Below are 17,310 nucleotides of genomic sequence, written 5' to 3' on the forward strand. Positions count from 1 at the left end.
TCATTATAGATACAAGTATAAGAATGCTTCAACTATAAAGGTCTTTCACTACTCTTTTATGCATGCCAATGTCTTTCGTGCTCACTTTTTAAAATGTCATTTTTTTTTCAGAATAATTTGTATCAAAGAGTATGAAGCAGTATATTATGTTGAGAATGTTCATTACCCATGATGGTTGTAAGTATCACTCTGCACATGGTTTGAATATGTGCTGTATTGAAATGTAATGCTTATTGCTGGCATGATTTTGCAACATCATATTTGATTCAGAGAAAACTATGTGAAGATTATGGCAATACATATCATTATTTTCTAATTTCACACAATTCTAATGCTTCATTTACTTTTTAGAGTGAAATTTAAGTTTTAAGAATTTATTCCATTTTCTGTCTTTCAGGTAAGATTGCCAAAATAGAACATTCCCATATTCCTGTCCTTGAAATGTGAAATTGTTGCAAGCATGTAGAAATCACAGTGAAATTAGCATTTGCAATATTGTGCAAGTCTTGAACTTTTGCTACATAGCAGGTGATGTTGAGAAGACCAACAAAATAGTCTTGAGTGCAATTTCTGCCTGATGTGCAAAAATTCTAGGATAAGAATAGCTTGCAAAGATAGTCCTCTTTCACTTACATCTGCACAAGGATTCTAATTGGTACTGCAGCTGGTGTAATAATTATGACAGAGCTCTCAGAAAGAGCTGTTCAAATATTTACGCTGCTGCTATTGCTTCATTATACATGTTAGCATTGCATCCTCTGATTTGCGTGTTTTCATAAGAACATTATTATGGCGTAAAGGACTTTTAGCTGATATCATGTAATGCAAGTCCATGTACGTGAAGTGTGTTCTCTCCTCTAGATGGCTGATATCAGAAGTATTAGGGGTGCTTTGAGGGTTAGAAGGAGTTTGAAGACAAGATCTCAGTGGATCTTTATGACTTTTCTCAGTGTCTGCTTTTCCGTTTATCACAAAATCGCAATAAAAATGTTGACATGCATGCTTGAATAACCATCGTAAATAGACAGGCTAATTCAAAGACCTATTAATATCGTCTGTTGAGAATGAGAAGGGCGTTAAGTTGTCTTGGACACTGTGGGTTTAGTGACAACTTAACGCCCTTATCATTCTCAACCAACGTTATGTAATCATCATTCTATGCACTATGAAAATTATGATTTTTTATGCTGATGCTGAGATCATTAGAAACAATGTGTACATGAAACATGTAGATGTTAACACCTTGCAAAATTGCCTTGTATGCTAACAGATGATGTAATAGATTGTGTGTATGTAAATAATATACAGAGTATTTTAAACGAAAACTTGACAGAGATTGGCAAATGACTTTGTGCCTGTATACTAGTAGGTTGTTTATATATGCATGTTGTGTTTGTTTGTGTTTTTGTGACATATGTGTTGGCTCTGGTGTGTGGTTGTTACACCTGCGGATGTTGCACCTGTGGATCGATTTACTGTAAGCATTAATCCTAATGTGTATATACCACTCCATTCCAGGGGGGCATTTCACAAAGCATTTTGTCTGACAAAGTTGTTAGGACAAATTTGCTCTCAGCCAATCATGTGCAAGGATTTCAGTAGCTTGTAACAGTTTGTCAGAAAAATGTCCGACCAAAATGCTTCATGAAATGCCCCTCTGGTCCTGCTCATCTAATGCCCTGTGTGTGTGGTGTGTGGTGTTTGTGTGTGTGTGTGTGTGTGTGTAGGGGGGGGGGTGCATGTGTACATGTGTATGTGCGTGTGCGGTGAGCTTAAATGATTGTGAGCGGTCCGTGTGTTTATTTGTTCCTTTGGTCTGTCGTCTTATGACTTTCTTCATACATGTACAGTTACCAGTGTGAACACCGGAATCTTGGGTAGTAAGTTTACAGTGGTTTAACACAAAGGCCCAAAGTGTTGCCCTTTAAAAATTAACAAACATGCACTTTGGCTAATTATGCATCAGTCATGATTTAGTATTGGTGGGTGCATTACACACTATTTATGTATCATATAGTTAAATATGTATATAATTTAGTAATGGTGGGTGCATTACACACTATTTATGTATCATATAGTTAAATATGTATATAATTTAGTAATGGTGGGTGCATTACACACTATTTATGTATCATATATTTAGATATGTACATAATTTAGTATTGGTGGGTGCATTACACACTATTTATGTATCATATATCTAAATATATGAAGAGTTTGTTTGCAAAAACCGATAAGTCCATATTTGCCAAATGGAGATATTTGCGATGAAAGGTCAAGAAAAATAACAAGAATAATAAGAAAATTTTTGCTTCTTTTGACCATAACTTCAAAAATCTACCTTTATATGTAATGACCAATATATCATTTAAAAGGTATTATTTTGTACTCTATGACAGAGACCGTACTTCAAAATCTTCAAAAATGGACTTATCGGTTTTTGCGAACAAACTCTTCATTTATATATATATATATATATATATATGACCTATAAACATTGCATGATCTCGAATGCACCAGTAAGCCGACCTGTACTAAATTATGACTGATGCGTAATTAGCCAAAGTGCATGTCCATTAATATTAAAGGATGACAAATTGGTGTTCTGCATCATATGTGTATATCAGTATATTACAGTGTATATTTATTCACATATATTATGCATAGGTGTGGGTGTGTGTGTGTGTACATAAACAAATACATGCACCCACACTTCTAAAAGGTGTGACAGAAGGACGATATATTTATAATCCTTTGAGTTTCGCACGTATAGGCACAAATGTAAGCCTATCATAGTACATGATTTTCATTCATGACCATTTTTGTAATCATGCATTCATGGTGAAAGAAAAGTACAAAAACATTGCATTTATAAAATGCAAAAAGCAAGCAATCAATTATACTGCACACATATCTTCTTCTTATTCTACACAGTGACTTTTAGTGCCGCATAAGAAAGCATAGGAAAAAAAAAGAACCGCTCAAGGGTATATCAATCATACTCAATTATGTAAGGCAACATGTAGGCATAGAATGAAAGTTCAAAGCTATACATTTCAAGTAATGGATTGGCAATACTTTTAAGAAGAATTTATTGTGTGTGTGTGTGTGTGTGTGTGTGTGTGTGTGTGTGCATGCGCGCGTGCACACAGTGTGTGTGTGTGTGCATGCGTGCATGCGTGAATGTGTGTGTGTGTGTGTGTGTGTGTGTTGTTTTCTCCCTTTCTTTTCAATGTTTAAATATTAAGTTAATTTCATTTTTGTCGAGCCCACCGGAGGTGCGGGGAGACTAAGGGATCGCCTGCGGCGTCTGTCCGTCCGTCGTCCGTCCGTCGTCCGTCCTCTCTACTGAGGACTTCAATTTCAATCAAACTTGGATGGAAGAGTGGCTATGCAAAGTTACACATTTTACCTAACATGAAGGTCACCTCAAGGTCAAAGGTCACAGTCAGGGGTCAACGAACTTTTAGTGCCCAATGTTAATTTTACGGCACGTTTTGATTATGGCTCAAAACTTTTGATCCATAAGTCTGTTTGTGACCAAACTTGGATGGTAGATGTCCCTTGGGAGTTGAAGGTCACCACAAGGTCAAAGGTCACAGACAGAGGTCAACGAACTTTTAGGGCCCAATGTTAAGTTTTTACGGTGCGTTTTGATTATGGCTCATAACTTTTGATCCCTATGTCCGTTTTATGACCAAACTTGGTAGCTGTCCAATGGGGAGTTGAAAGTCATCGCAAGGCCAAAGGTCAGACAGGGGTCAACGAACTTTTAGGGCCCAATGTCAAGTTTTTACGACGTGTTTCGATCATGGCTCATAACTTTTGATCCCTTTGTCCGTTTGTGACCAAACTTGGATGGTAGATGTCCCTTGGGAAGTAAAAGTTCATCACAAGGTCAAAGGTCACAGACAGGGGTCAACGAACTTTTAGGACCCAATGTTAAGTTTTTGTGGCGCGCATTTCGATTATGGTTCATAACTTTTGATCCATATGTCCGTTTGTAACAAAACTTGGCTGGTAAATGTCCCTTGGGGAGTTAAAGGTCACCACAAAGTCAAAGCTCAGAGGCGGGGTCAATGAACTTCTGGGAGCTAGAAAAACATTAATTTCTTCTACGCGAATGGGCGAGACACATTTTGGCACTTGCCTTGTTTAAGAAGGTACTATTTATGCCAGAAAGGTATTACCTCCTGGGTAGAACACTCTTGTTATTTTGCGTCAAAAAAAAAAGGTGTGATTTTTGTGTTTGTAAAGCGACATCAGCTGATGATATTATAGTTGCATTAATTTGAATGTCAATGTGCTAATAAAGATTATTGAAAAAAAAGTGTGTGTGTGTGTGTGCGTATGTGTGTGTGTGTGTGTGTGTGTGTGAGTGTGTAAGTGGGTTATCGAGAGCCACACAAGATTGATTCTTTTTTCTGCCGAGTATATCAAACTCATAGTCTTAAAACTGCAGTGTCGCGACCACAATTATTACTCTAGAATTCTGCATCTGTCCTTTTTTTTTGGGTGCAAAACTTGCCATCACATATCTACTGTGCTACTATCATCTGACTTGGTATAGACCTAATCTAATCACATATCTATAGATACCATAACAAGATCCTCACAAAATGGCATTGGATAATCATGGTCTCTTAGAGTGTTAGCTCTCCCGCCTTCACTGCAGCGAGCACATTGTCCGTTAGCGGCTTGAATGTCTTGTTCTTGGCATCGACCACAAATATCGGGTCCTTGATGACTTCGATGTCGATTCCCTGCTCGACCAGGGCTGTCTTCTTGTGCTTGAAAGTGCCGGTGATGTCCATCTGCTCCACGACCCGGAGGAACTTCGGACAGGCGTAGGAAGGTAGGAAAGAGGTGAGGTGTGTGTAGAAATCAGGCCAGGAGAACTGGTTGGCGTTCTTCAGCACAACGGCGGCCATGCCCGCTCGCCCGTCTTCGTTCCCTTTGAAAAGGATGTAAACGATTTAAGGAAGCATTAACATTTACTCGTAAAAAATAAAGTAATCTTTGTTATTCAAGAGTTTTGACTTTGATTTGTTGGCGTTGTTGTTGTTCAAGTGCAGTATGTTTAATTTCGTGTATTCTCAGTCATGGTAGTTTTCTCTCTCTCTCCTCTCTCTCTCTCTCTCTCCCTCTGTTTATATGTCTATCTGTTTGTTTGTCCTTTCCTTTCTCTGTGACTCTCGTGTGTTATGTCAGTTCCTAAAGCTGCAATTCTGGTTCCTTAACCCATCGAATATGATTATAACTGAGTATTTAATTCGTCAGACAGGGCTCTTGATGTTACAGCACGCTGCTCAGAAACTGCAGTGTGATGAAATAACACTTTGTCATTACTGGTGTTATTTCCATCATCTTAAGTCATGTCTATCAAGTTTATAATGCTCCCAAGATTCTGATTCTGCGAATGGAGAAAGCTTATCGATTTCACACTCACCTAAAACTGGAAGGAAATCGGAAAGCCTTTGCAAAGTAGTCAGAAGTAACGATCAAATCGCATATTCGGTGTATGTTCAATAGTAGATTTCACCGGTTCCATGACATTATTTTGTTCCTGCGATAATTGCTCCCATGAAATATCCGCACGCTACGCCGAACATAATTTTCACCCACAAACATAATCCAACCCTTATTCTGATCCTCGCATCAAACTAAACCTAAAACCCTAAGTCCAGTTTCACCTTCCGCCCTCTCTCGGCAACAACAATTCATAAAAGTGTTACAACAGTTTCACGCTTCGAAAGAGCACTTGACCTGATAGCTACTTTACAAGTCATGGCGATTGATATTTGCCTACCTTGTATACCTCTGCAATAGGTCAAAGAATTTGTACTTTTCATACAGAATATGACAATTCCTTTTCTTTTTTTTTTACAGAGACTTTCCTTTATATCAGTCTGCTACTGTGAATACGAGGAAATCCACCTCGACTGGCCTCATCATAATCTATGTCAATGATTATTACTGTCCTCTTCTAACAAAATTCCTCACTCGGTTTTTAATCTTAAATTTCCAAAGGTGAGGGTTTATGAGGAGGAAAATATCTTGAAGACGGCGATCGTACCAGGAATCTTGACACCGTACACGTTTGCCTCCGCGATATCTTCAAAGCTGTTGACGACCTGCGAAACTTCCGTCGTGGATACATTTTCTCCTTTCCACCTTCGCGGTATAGAGAGACGCAATATTACTTTGGAGTCAAACGTCGTTTGTTATTGATGGATGGGCATGCTAAAAGCATTCAAAAACATTATTGTATCGCACTGGTTCTTGTGTTTTCATATGCACTTATACAATTATCATTATTAATTTTGTATTAAAAATGACGGGGGTAAATACATCTGTAACTAATCTTTAACGGGTTGCCAAGAATTATGAATTTAATCAAGTTCTGATTAACACGAGACTTTGTCGTCGAACCAAAGAAAGTTCAAATACCTTAGAGACGATAAGTTGGGTTATGCATCAACGTGCAATGAATTATTTCCACATACATTCCTCCTAAAAGGATTACTTACTTACAGTCAAACCTCCCTTAGCGGCAATCTGCGGCCAGAAAAGGCCATACTTCATCCATTACTTGGACCATCAAAATGTAATAGCTGTAGAAGCTTCGATCGTCATTTTGCTCATGATGTTCGTCAAACGCTTAGTAGGGCCTATAATTTACTTGAGCAAAGTAACTATAACCGGTAGGATATCCAGTATATCTTTTCATTTACCAGTCAATGAATTTCTTTATATCTATGTATTTGTTGGTATAGCGACGTATGCTCAGTCGTAGGTTGCCCTATATACCTGAATGTATCCCCAAGGCGATCTTTGAAGTACACGTAGCTATCGGTGTCTATGAGAAGGAGGTCTCCCGTGTTGAAGTAAAGGTCACCGTCCTTCTTCACGTTGGCAATTGTCTTCTTCTTGGTGACATCTCGGGATCCCTTGTAGCCTGCAAAGGGGCTCTCCGACGTGATCCTGTTCACTGCCAAGCCGACCTTGCCTGTGCGTACAGTGAGTGGTGTACATAATAACAACGGTGTTAAAGGCTCGTCAACGCACACATTACTCTCAAAGTATATAATAAAAGGAGTTAAAGACAAATATGCACACACCAAAACATGCAAGCAAACGCATTTGAAGATGCCAACATGATGATTAAACACGTATACGTATTATTTCTTGTGATTCTCTGACATTACTGGATAGAGGTTGAGGTACAAGCTACGCAGTACTCTTTCCAAAGGGATCCATGTGTTTTTTATTCGATGTTTTCCATTCCTCATGAACTCATCAAACACTTCATATCAGGGGATATGGTGGGGGAGGGGGGTGTGATCGTGAAGGGATCAACCAACACTAACTTCCTACTTTTTGTGTAGGCTACATCTCGGTGTTGTAAATACAAGCATGTCCCATTATACGGAAACAAAGTGAACCCCATCTCCACGATCTACTAAAGAGTGGAGTAAAAGTCCTCTGGATCTCACTACGGAACCCACTAAATATCTTCGTATAAGATTACCTATCCTTAAATACATTGATTCTATGTAAGTATACAAATATGAATTTCAATGAAATATGTCTACAGCAAATTAATTCATTTGAAAAGGAGCGAGACCTTTCACAATAACGCTGGGAGCCGACCAGGACTGACATACGGGTATGATACAAGCTCACCTCTTGGGAGTCGTTTACACAGGCCATCTCCGTCTCTCTTGGGCTCTCCACTGGCGTAGTCATAATCCACAATTTCTACTGGGTTCATAGCTACCTGTTAACAAAATGTTTGTTTAATGCTATTTTTATCATTGTTGCATTGGTGTGATACGCATGCAATGGCGTATATCAAAAGCATTATTTTGTCACTTCGATAAGTAGAGGAATTTGTGAGATGACAATTGCAGCTGCATTGTTCGTACCTTCGACAAAGACCGGAAAGACTTCCGTACATTGTGTTCGTGTATATCGATTGTCAGGATTTGCTTAACACACTATTTATTCAATAACTCCTGATGTCACCGTAAGTGCCCTCGGTAGATTATAACTACAAGGCAGTCAAGTTAAAATTTCCTGCAGTGAAAAAAAAAAAAAAGAAATCAGTCATTCATTTGAAATGCACGGTTAATGTGAAAAAAAGGCTGTTCAACATCCCGGGACACTATTCACTGACTAAAGTGTCATATTTTGGTGAACAGAATCTCAGAAATCATGAGGGAATCGTCCAATTTGTTCTTACATAATAAGAATGAGAATTAGAATGAATTACGCCTCAGAGCTTAGACAATAGGGCGTTCATTACTTTGACGTACCTGTAGAAGCCAGGGTAATCGCCCTACGCTCCCGACTTTACCGTCGGTGTTGATGAAAGCGAAGTTGCCCTCGGTAGCTCCATACATTTCGTTGATGATGCCGACCTTGAATCTCGTCTGGAACTCGCGCCAAATCTCCGGGCGGAGGCCGTTGCCCTGAGCGAACTTGACCACATGACCGTACACTCCGTCGTTGTCTCTCTGCGAAGGGAGCAACAATATACGATCATATTATTATGTAATGTAATAGCATGTATGCATCGCTTGCTTCTGAGAGATAAATGTTGACAGGGGGTGTAACAACACATCGCTTTATCATATTCTGCTAATTACCAGTCATATAGACACCTATGACATACTCGACAAATTTGACAGCGAGAATGAAAAGCTGGAGCAAAGGTGTAGGATCACTGGTGGTTCCCATTGGTTTTAATTTAATTAGTCAAGATAAGTTGTGAATAACCGTTAAAATATCACAAACGATAACTGCTAAAAAGAGTGATAAACTTTAAAATTACACTACATGTCACGAACAATAACGATTTCCGTCCTCGTAACACTTACAAAATATGCATTAGATTCATAAGATATCATATTGTTTTAGTTTATTTACTTTTCAATTATATACAAATATCAATTTACCGATTGGTATAAGGTCTTTGGTTGATTCTAGAAACCACTGATTTTCAAAGAGAGAATCGCATGTTCTTGCGAAGAGTATCTATTAAGTCCTCGAGGTTAAATCACGTCTCAATCAGTATAGAGCAAATACTACTCGGCCTATAAATAAACTCAAAATCAAAGTGAAACATATATTTGGGGAATGGATCAGGATGTCATTGTTACGTAACACACAGATTGCTCTGCATGCGTTTCAAGAACAGACATCGTATGATATCCATGTATATAACTGACAAACGCGTTGACTGAAATTTTGTCAAATCGTTTGAACCAGATTTTAAAGTGAGGCAAGGAAGCTTATAGAGTACTATCTTCATTCAGTGTAAGTGAAGTAATCGATTGAAGCTGAAATATGATGTTAATGTTATTTCACATCAGTAAAATAGTGTTGTTTAAAACTCAAACCTATGTAAAATCTGGAGTTAGGTGTAATGTCAATGAGTACACTAGACGTTTCATAATTATGAGAGGGTTATCGTTTTGTTTTGTTTTGTCCTTTCCCTTTTTCTTTGTTACCGCAAATGTTTTGTATGTCCGTACGTACATTATGAATCTGGCTTTGATTATCATCACTATATTCGTAAAGGCTCGGTCACAAATACCATCAAGACCTGCTACGAACGCCGTACGAACGATTTGTAGACAATTTCGTAAGATCGTCTTAAGAAGGCCGTATACGAAACCAGCGTTCATAGACCGTTCGTAGACCGTTCGTAAGTTCGTAGCCTGGTCGATGGTCTTGTCCAAGATTTTTTAAACTTCTTTCGAAACCCTCTCCTCGTAAGGCGTCGTACAAACATTGTAACAACTACGCAAGATTTTGCAGGGTCGAGAGACAATTCTTGAAGCCTTAAATTCTTACGATGATTGTAAGAACGCCTTAAGTTGTTCATAGAGGACTCTTACGTCTTTCGTAAGAATGCCTTACGAACAGAGATTTGTACGGCGTTCTTACGAACAACTCTTCGAGTTTGTAAGGCGTTCGTAAGGGACTCGTAGGGCGTAGGTACACAATTTGTTCTTGCGAATTTAACAGCGTTCGTACGAAATTCGTAAGAAGGCCGTAAGAATCTGTGCCCCCGATCTACGAATCTCTACGAACTCCAGAATTCGTACGAACAGTGACATTCGTACGAAGGCATCGTTCGTACGAACCTTTGTGACCGTATAGCTTTACTTAAAATTTGAATTTTCAAAGTCTATTGAAAATGAAATAGTAAATTTCTCATAAGTTGTATAAAGATATCAGCTGATCTCAAGATCTTTTTTCATCTAAGAATTTCCCGTTTATGAGAGTTTAATCACGCAGGAATTGCTGACCTCAATCCTATGTAGTCCTTGCCCTTTGGAATCATTGTAACCATCGCACTGTATTTGGAGTTATCAATACGCTTAGCCCCCATTCAGGTGATATACTTCAGTTGTCGGTCTCGACTTCTCACCCTGGGTTGCGCCAGAAGATATCTGCACAGCTCCCCGACGTAGTGAAAGCCTGTGGCCTTGTGCCTTCGGATGTCGTCCCAAAACCGAGATGCGGAAAATTTCTTCGCCAATGCAACAGTCGCACCTGAACATGACATAATAGTTATACACAGTATAACGATTTGCCGTCAAGGGGTTGTGCATTTTATTTAAACTTGCTACTATAGTCCAGGTGACCATCAACTCCTCGAAATCAATATACAATAAAAACTAAACCAAAGAAATAAAAACAAAACCACGTATTATACATACGCACCAAATACAAAAGGAACTAAAGGAACAGGAGGAACGTATCATCTTATCAAGAAATCTAGTGTAGTATCAAATCACTGCAAGAAATATTGACGAATTCCACGAGTAGAAACTGTGATAGATTATGTATAGATTTGATATCATCCACTGAAAGATTCAAAGAAATGATGAACATATTACTGTGTCCTGCGCAGTAATACATGCACAGTTTCAAGGCTGTCATTTTTAGTATACATACACGCAAATACACATATTCAAACAAGTCTCCTTCAGTATATTGAGGTGTACGTTCAGAGGAGATGAGATTGCGAAAACAAAATACAGTGCACCTAAGATCATCGAACTATCTGATATCCTATAGTACCACTTTATTCCTCGTCACCATTGTTCACTTTGAAAAGATTAGGACTATATACGCAAAATTCGAAAAAGTTTAAAATCCACTGTATAATGCAATATCAACATATGAAATCTTCATATCGTCCATCCTTACATACTCATAAGGGGTTTCTTCATTTTTTTTTCCACCCACCGTAATACCAAGCAGACAATGTTCCCTGTAGCAAAGCCGCGGAGTGATACATAGGAAGCGAAATGTAGTAGACGTCACCGGGTGAAAGGGCTGTAAAGCGCTGGAAGAAAGTGGCGCGAAGAATCTTGCGGTGCTGTATGATTACAGGCTTGGGCATCCCTGGGGAGAAGAAGGAGAAAAACGTGAACGCTATACGGTAAGACTTATCAACATAATTATGCAATATAGATATTGAGTAAGAGTGCTATTGAACCTCCTCTTCCTAAATCAGAAGTAATTTCTTTGTAGGACGCGCTGACTAGCTATCTTCCAGAAATCGAGATGAAATCGACTTAGATTTCGTAATGTCGGTAGGTTCTTATACTCAGTTGACACTCAAAGCAAGTCAATGTTACGAGTGCATATTAATCAACCCACTGCTCCTATACATCAATAGTATATTATACATGGGAATTATAATACAATATAGGTGTATCTCGAGAGCGAATAGATTAACAAGGCACACAAATGAAGCAGAGTTAACGTAGTCCCGATATTCATCGGCACTGTTACCATGTCAGTTGATGTAAATGTATTGTGTTGATTTCATCATATTCTTTAATTCTCTTGTCCGTTCCACTTGTCTCTTATTGACTCACCTGTCGTGCCGGAAGTAAAAATATAAATGGCCGTGTCATTGGGCGTCACTGCTTTCCTCGGGAAGGCTTCTCCCGCCATCGACTGGATCTCCATGACTACCAGACCAGGAGGAGTCTTGGTACCGTCTGCATCATCCCACATCCACGCCTCAACGTTTCGCGCCTTCAGCTCGGGGAGCATTTCTTTTACGATGTCCACAAATTCTTGGTGCACAAAAAACACAGACATGTACGTTTACAGGGAGATAAAGGCATATAGACATGTGTCGCTGCGGATGTAGAAATGATAAGTATGCATTCCGTCTGCTTTCCCTGTTCAATCGCATACCTCAATATTGTAGGCCTATAGGCCTATATGTAATGTTATATCACAGAGTTATATTGTGTGTTCTGGCAATCTAGACAAAATCAGTACTTATATTGATATTTGTAGTGGTATATGATATATTCTATATCATATTGATATAACATCAATATCAGAACCTATTTTCATACTAAAATTTCTTCTTCAGAGGAGCCCACATAATTCGCACGAGTTTGAGTGGATTCCTCCATTTTTCGTACTGTTCGTTTTGAATTATGATGGGAAGTTTGGTTTTGTACTTTATGCAGATCTAATAATGTGGCCAATTACCTGAGTGGTGTTAGTCGGCTTGCTTAGCAGCATTCTTCGCATCAATTCTAACCAATCAGAAATGAAAAAAAAAAAAGATGAAGTATAACAATATTCCGAGATATTACTGGAAATATGTTAGGGCCTATCGCTTACCAGGGCCAAATATGAGCTTCTTAGCCTCACTAACTTCGAGACAGTAGAGAAGCGCTGACGGTTTGAGGTTAGTGTTGAGCAGGCTTGCTACAATCCCAGATTTCATCAGGCCTAGAACCAGCCAGGCGAAAGAGGGTCCGTTGTGTAGGAGTAAGCACACGGCATCCCCGCTTTTTAGACCAGACTTTTCCATCCACCGTGCAACGCGATTTGCCTGTGCATCTGTCTCGGCGTAAGTGTATTTCTCGTCTTGGTACAAGAGGCACATACGATCGGGATGTCGACGGACCTGCTCCTCGAAGATATCGGTGTAAGTCAGCCCCGACTTCACCTGGCCAAGCATGTTCTTGTTCCATCTCGCCAGCTTGAGAACAAACTTCAAGTCCTGGATCCACAGCGGATAGTTGTAATGGATCCAGGCCAGGGACGCGGCGATGCTTGCCACGCAAGTTCCTGCAGCGATAGCGGCTATATCAGTTCCACTGTAATTCGGATCAACGCCGTCTGATTTCCCGGAGAGAATTGAAGCTCGCCCAAGCAGCGCTGCCAGGACTGCAGCCGCTAAAGATGACAAAATTAGACCTATCATTTTATTTTTCTCAAGAAAGAAATGTACTGAAGCGAATATTCTCGGTTGCTCAGTGAAGTTGAACTGAGACAATCCGTCTAATGGCGAGTACAAGGCAAGAATCGTTCAATGACACTCGGCACTGGAATGGCAATGGAAGATGTTCGTTCTTTACATTTTCGGGACATTGCTATTTGTGCTGGTTTTATGGTGTTTGATCTCTTGTTATCTGAATGTCTGATCCCTTTGTTAATAATCTTTATCTAACAGTTCGTTCTCCTTACAGAATTGGCACCGGACAGATTGAAAAGGAAAGACGCGACGTAGGCCCTATAATTCTCTTTCCTCACCGTCAATCCGATAAGGAACGTAAAATGCTGTGAATGGGAAACCCTAAAGAACACCACTGATTTCATTGTCCACAGATGTTTGGCGGTAGGCGGGTTTGAAACAACATTGATAACGGTTGGAGGACGGTCTGAATAATCAGAGCCGCCTGATCGTCACCCTATATTCTCGACATATCGAGGTAAAAAAAAAAAACAGCAAAAAAACAAAAACAAAAACAAAAACAAAACACCAAAACTCAATGAAATACTGAAACAGTCACTAAAAAGAAAAATGCTTATTCATTTTTTTAATTACTTTATTGTTGGTGAGTATAAAAAAGAAATTAAAACAAGTACCAAAGGTACCATAATCATTGTCATCAAAAAAAAAAAAAAAAAAAAATTGGGGGGCTGCTTTACCTCCCATCAATCTCGCCCTAAGTCCACACTCCCAGGTTAAATATATGGAAATAAGAAATAACAGTAGTTTGCGACATTGTGGAATCTATCTTTTACAACCCCGTAGTTTAGGTAATTCCTATTGGCAATAAAAAACCTGGGGCAATTTTCCAAAATAACGTGTTTAGACCTCTGTAATGTGTGAAACTGCATCCGGACAAAGTTTGCCGTCGAAACGTGCATAGCCTGCCAGATGGAGTGCTTTGCCGAGGAGGACATCAGCTACACCAATCTGACGTCACAGTCATATTTCATCTAGATGCATAGATTCACCCACATATATATATATATATATATATATATATATATATATGACATGATTTAAACTTACACGCTACACATACACCCACATGAACTCGCATGTTCAATGTATTATAGATAAATGAATACCTGATATAATATACACACACACATATATATATATATTATATATATATATATATATATATATATATATGTATATATATATATATATATATATATTTATTTATTTATGTATATATATATATATATATAATATTCAGTGCACTGCCGTTATAATGAACACGGTTACAACGAAATTTTCGAAACAGCGAAGTATTTCAGGTCCCAAAAATCATAATCTACATATCTTTGTACATGTATATATTTTACTGTTCGGCCTATAACTAAGTTTTGAAACTGGTGGCGGATCCAGAGGAAAAAAAAAATGAAAATGAAACCCGGAAGTGGCACCAGAAATATTAGTTGCCCCCCCCCCCCCCCCCCCCCCTCCTTCACAGAATTCCTGGATCCACCCCTGGAAACAGTGTACTCCCGCCTATAACATCACAGTGGAAATACCAACAATTTTGGTCATTAAGTTATTTCCTAGCACTATTGACAAAGAAATCACAAGAAATTTGCTCTGTTATAACGAAAGGCCGGTCACTTAGATGATAATACGTAGCAGAACAAACATTTACAAAGTGCAAGTCTCTGCATGGGCAAAAGCAAGACATTTTCAGTGTGATGTTGATACAATTCCATATACCGCCCTCTCTAGACGGAAATTTTGCAGCAATTTGCAACGTTGCGTTTTATCCTTTTTAACGATACTTGTACATTTTATTTCTTCATGAGAAAACCTTACGGTTCCATTATTACTGTAAATCCCGATTCAATCTGTAAGAAGAAATGCATTTAATGCAATCTTGAACAACAAAGATACCGCTGTACATGTATTTATTCTAAATCAGGATAAAAGCATTTCAATTGTTCAGAACTGCATTTTATTTTCTTCTCGCACGCACAAATACAAATATTGTTTGATTTAGAGAACATTTCTGCTTGGAGCAGAAAATAAATAAGTGTACATTCTACACGAAATATTCATGAATAGAGAAAATAATATATCTTATTCAAACCTTGCAAACATTAACCGGTGCACCCTGATGCCCCCATTTATTAATTAATCTATTTTTTTTTTCTTTGTGAAGAGTCTGAGTATCTCAAAAACACTCCAGTTGAAGCTTGGAATAAAGTTTAAGCTTCATATGGTAACGGGTTATACAACAGGTGATGGAATACCTATAATCCCATTATATGACTGTTGCAACGCTGTGTACTAACAAATCTGCACATGTTATCCAGGATTGGAGGATTGGTGCATATCACTGGACTCCCATCCATACTGTTGAGGTGGCGTGCGCACAGAGTACAGTGTATCAAATTTTATGTGGTACACTGCACAGATGTCTGGGTGTGTCCTTACAGGTGCACGTGGTGTATGTACGCACCATATTATGTAGTACATTCACCTAACCTCTTCATATTAGCAATGCCTGGGATATAACGCGGTAAAGTATTAAGGTTACTATACTCACATGGTTAAAAAAGAATCATGGCATCTAACATACCATCATGATATTCTTATCATCTGTCTAATTTCATCTACTATGACATGATTGTTATTACGTTTATAAATCTACATGTCTTTTGGAATGTCTAGGAAAAAAAAAAACAAGGGGGAAAAAGGTTAAATATAATCATAGGGATAATTACCATAAAGTCAATAGGTATAATTTAAGTAAGTTAATTGTACATGTACCACAACTGCTACAATGAAACAACAAATGAGTTCCATATTCCACTGGTCTGTGGCATCACAGATGGCAAGAGAGATCCATTGTTGGCATATATGATATACAAGCACATCGGACAATTAATTCAGATGCTGAGAGGAAAGGATGGAGGAATATTGCGTGTGACCGGCATATAAAAAAAAAATTGAGATGCTAAAATGCAGCAAGGCAGAGCTAGGCTCTCTAACACATAGCACTAATCATCACAATATACCCAGTGGTTTCACCACCACATCAGTCAAGAAGGAATAGTATCCTGTACATGATAAGGCATCACCCAATGCTATCACTAAACTACCAAGATTTCATTTTGGCTGGTGTTGACCCAGCGTAAATTATTTGTGCAATTTCGTACAAATAGCTAACAATATAAATATTCAAATATGTTGATATACACATATGATTTTTTTCTTCAAATTTTGTTACTCTACAATGGAGGAAGATTTGAGGTAAACCTCCTTGTGTGTGCTACATGAGATGTAACATAACTTACATCTTTCCAGAGGTATAAACAAATTGTTGGCATTATCACATACATCCCTAAGAAGGGAATAACATTTAATGTGACATATACTGAGATGAATGACATTATTTAATGAGATGTAGAGACCATGAGAGTTGGCTAATGCCAACTTGTCTTGAGTTTGACTGAAATAAAATAAAATATCACTTAAGGTGATTAATACCCCCGCCCCGTGACGACAGTCTTACCCAAGGAATGATCTTTCCTTGATCTTCTGCCATTTAAATGCCGTTACCATGGCAACGCAGCTTCCGACACGTCCGAAAAATATGTTTTGCACATCTTCCCACCAAGACTATTGTGTGTGCCACATTTCATAAGCTTTTGTCAAAAACTGAGGGAGTAGTTCTATCCACAAGATCTTTCCTTGATCTTCCACCATTAATATGCCGTTACCATGGCAACGCAGCTTCCGACATGTCCAAAAAATATGTCTTGCACATCTTCCCACCAAGACCAATGTGTGTGCCACATTTCATGAGCTTCAGTCGAATACAGAGGAAGTAGTTCAATCCGCAAGATCTTTCCTTGATCTTCTGCCATTTATATGCCGTTACCATGGCAACGCAGCTTCTGACACGTCCGAAAAATATGTCTTCCACATCTTCCCACCAAGATCAAGGTGTGTGTCACATTTCATAAGCTTTGGTCAAAAAA

General features: G+C 38.6%; 1 protein-coding gene across 1 annotated transcript; it reads right to left on the reverse strand.

Annotated features, from left to right (window-relative positions):
• Positions 1-4,643: 4,643 nt before the first annotated feature.
• On the reverse strand, positions 4,644-13,261 carry LOC139720608 (long-chain fatty acid transport protein 2-like). Its single transcript, XM_071631963.1, has 9 exons — positions 12,673-13,261; positions 11,904-12,107; positions 11,266-11,424; positions 10,442-10,566; positions 8,319-8,519; positions 7,687-7,780; positions 6,811-7,009; positions 6,077-6,174; positions 4,644-4,954 (listed from the first exon to the last, which is right to left on the reverse strand). Exons 1-9 carry the CDS (start codon positions 13,259-13,261, stop codon positions 4,644-4,646), a joined length of 1,980 nt encoding a protein of 659 aa, XP_071488064.1.
• Positions 13,262-17,310: the final 4,049 nt, after the last annotated feature.

This window comes from Diadema antillarum, unplaced genomic scaffold (assembly GCF_040938485.1).
Source record: "Diadema antillarum isolate AM-2024a unplaced genomic scaffold, OU_Dant_1.0 scf00000131, whole genome shotgun sequence".
Lineage (NCBI taxonomy): Eukaryota > Metazoa > Echinodermata > Echinoidea > Diadematoida > Diadematidae > Diadema > Diadema antillarum.

Excerpts from the sequence above, each read along its gene's own strand:
- LOC139720608 (XM_071631963.1), bottom strand. The coding sequence starts at position 13,261 with ATGATAGGTCTAATTTTGTCATCTTTAGCGGCTGCAGTCCTGGCAGCG. Across the intron at positions 11,425-11,903 it reads TTTTACTTCCGGCACGACAG|GGATGCCCAAGCCTGTAATC; the intron begins GTGAGTCAATAA and ends TCTTCTCCCCAG. Across the intron at positions 4,955-6,076 it reads GTACGGTGTCAAGATTCCTG|GGAACGAAGACGGGCGAGCG; the intron begins GTACGATCGCCG and ends TCCTTTTCAAAG.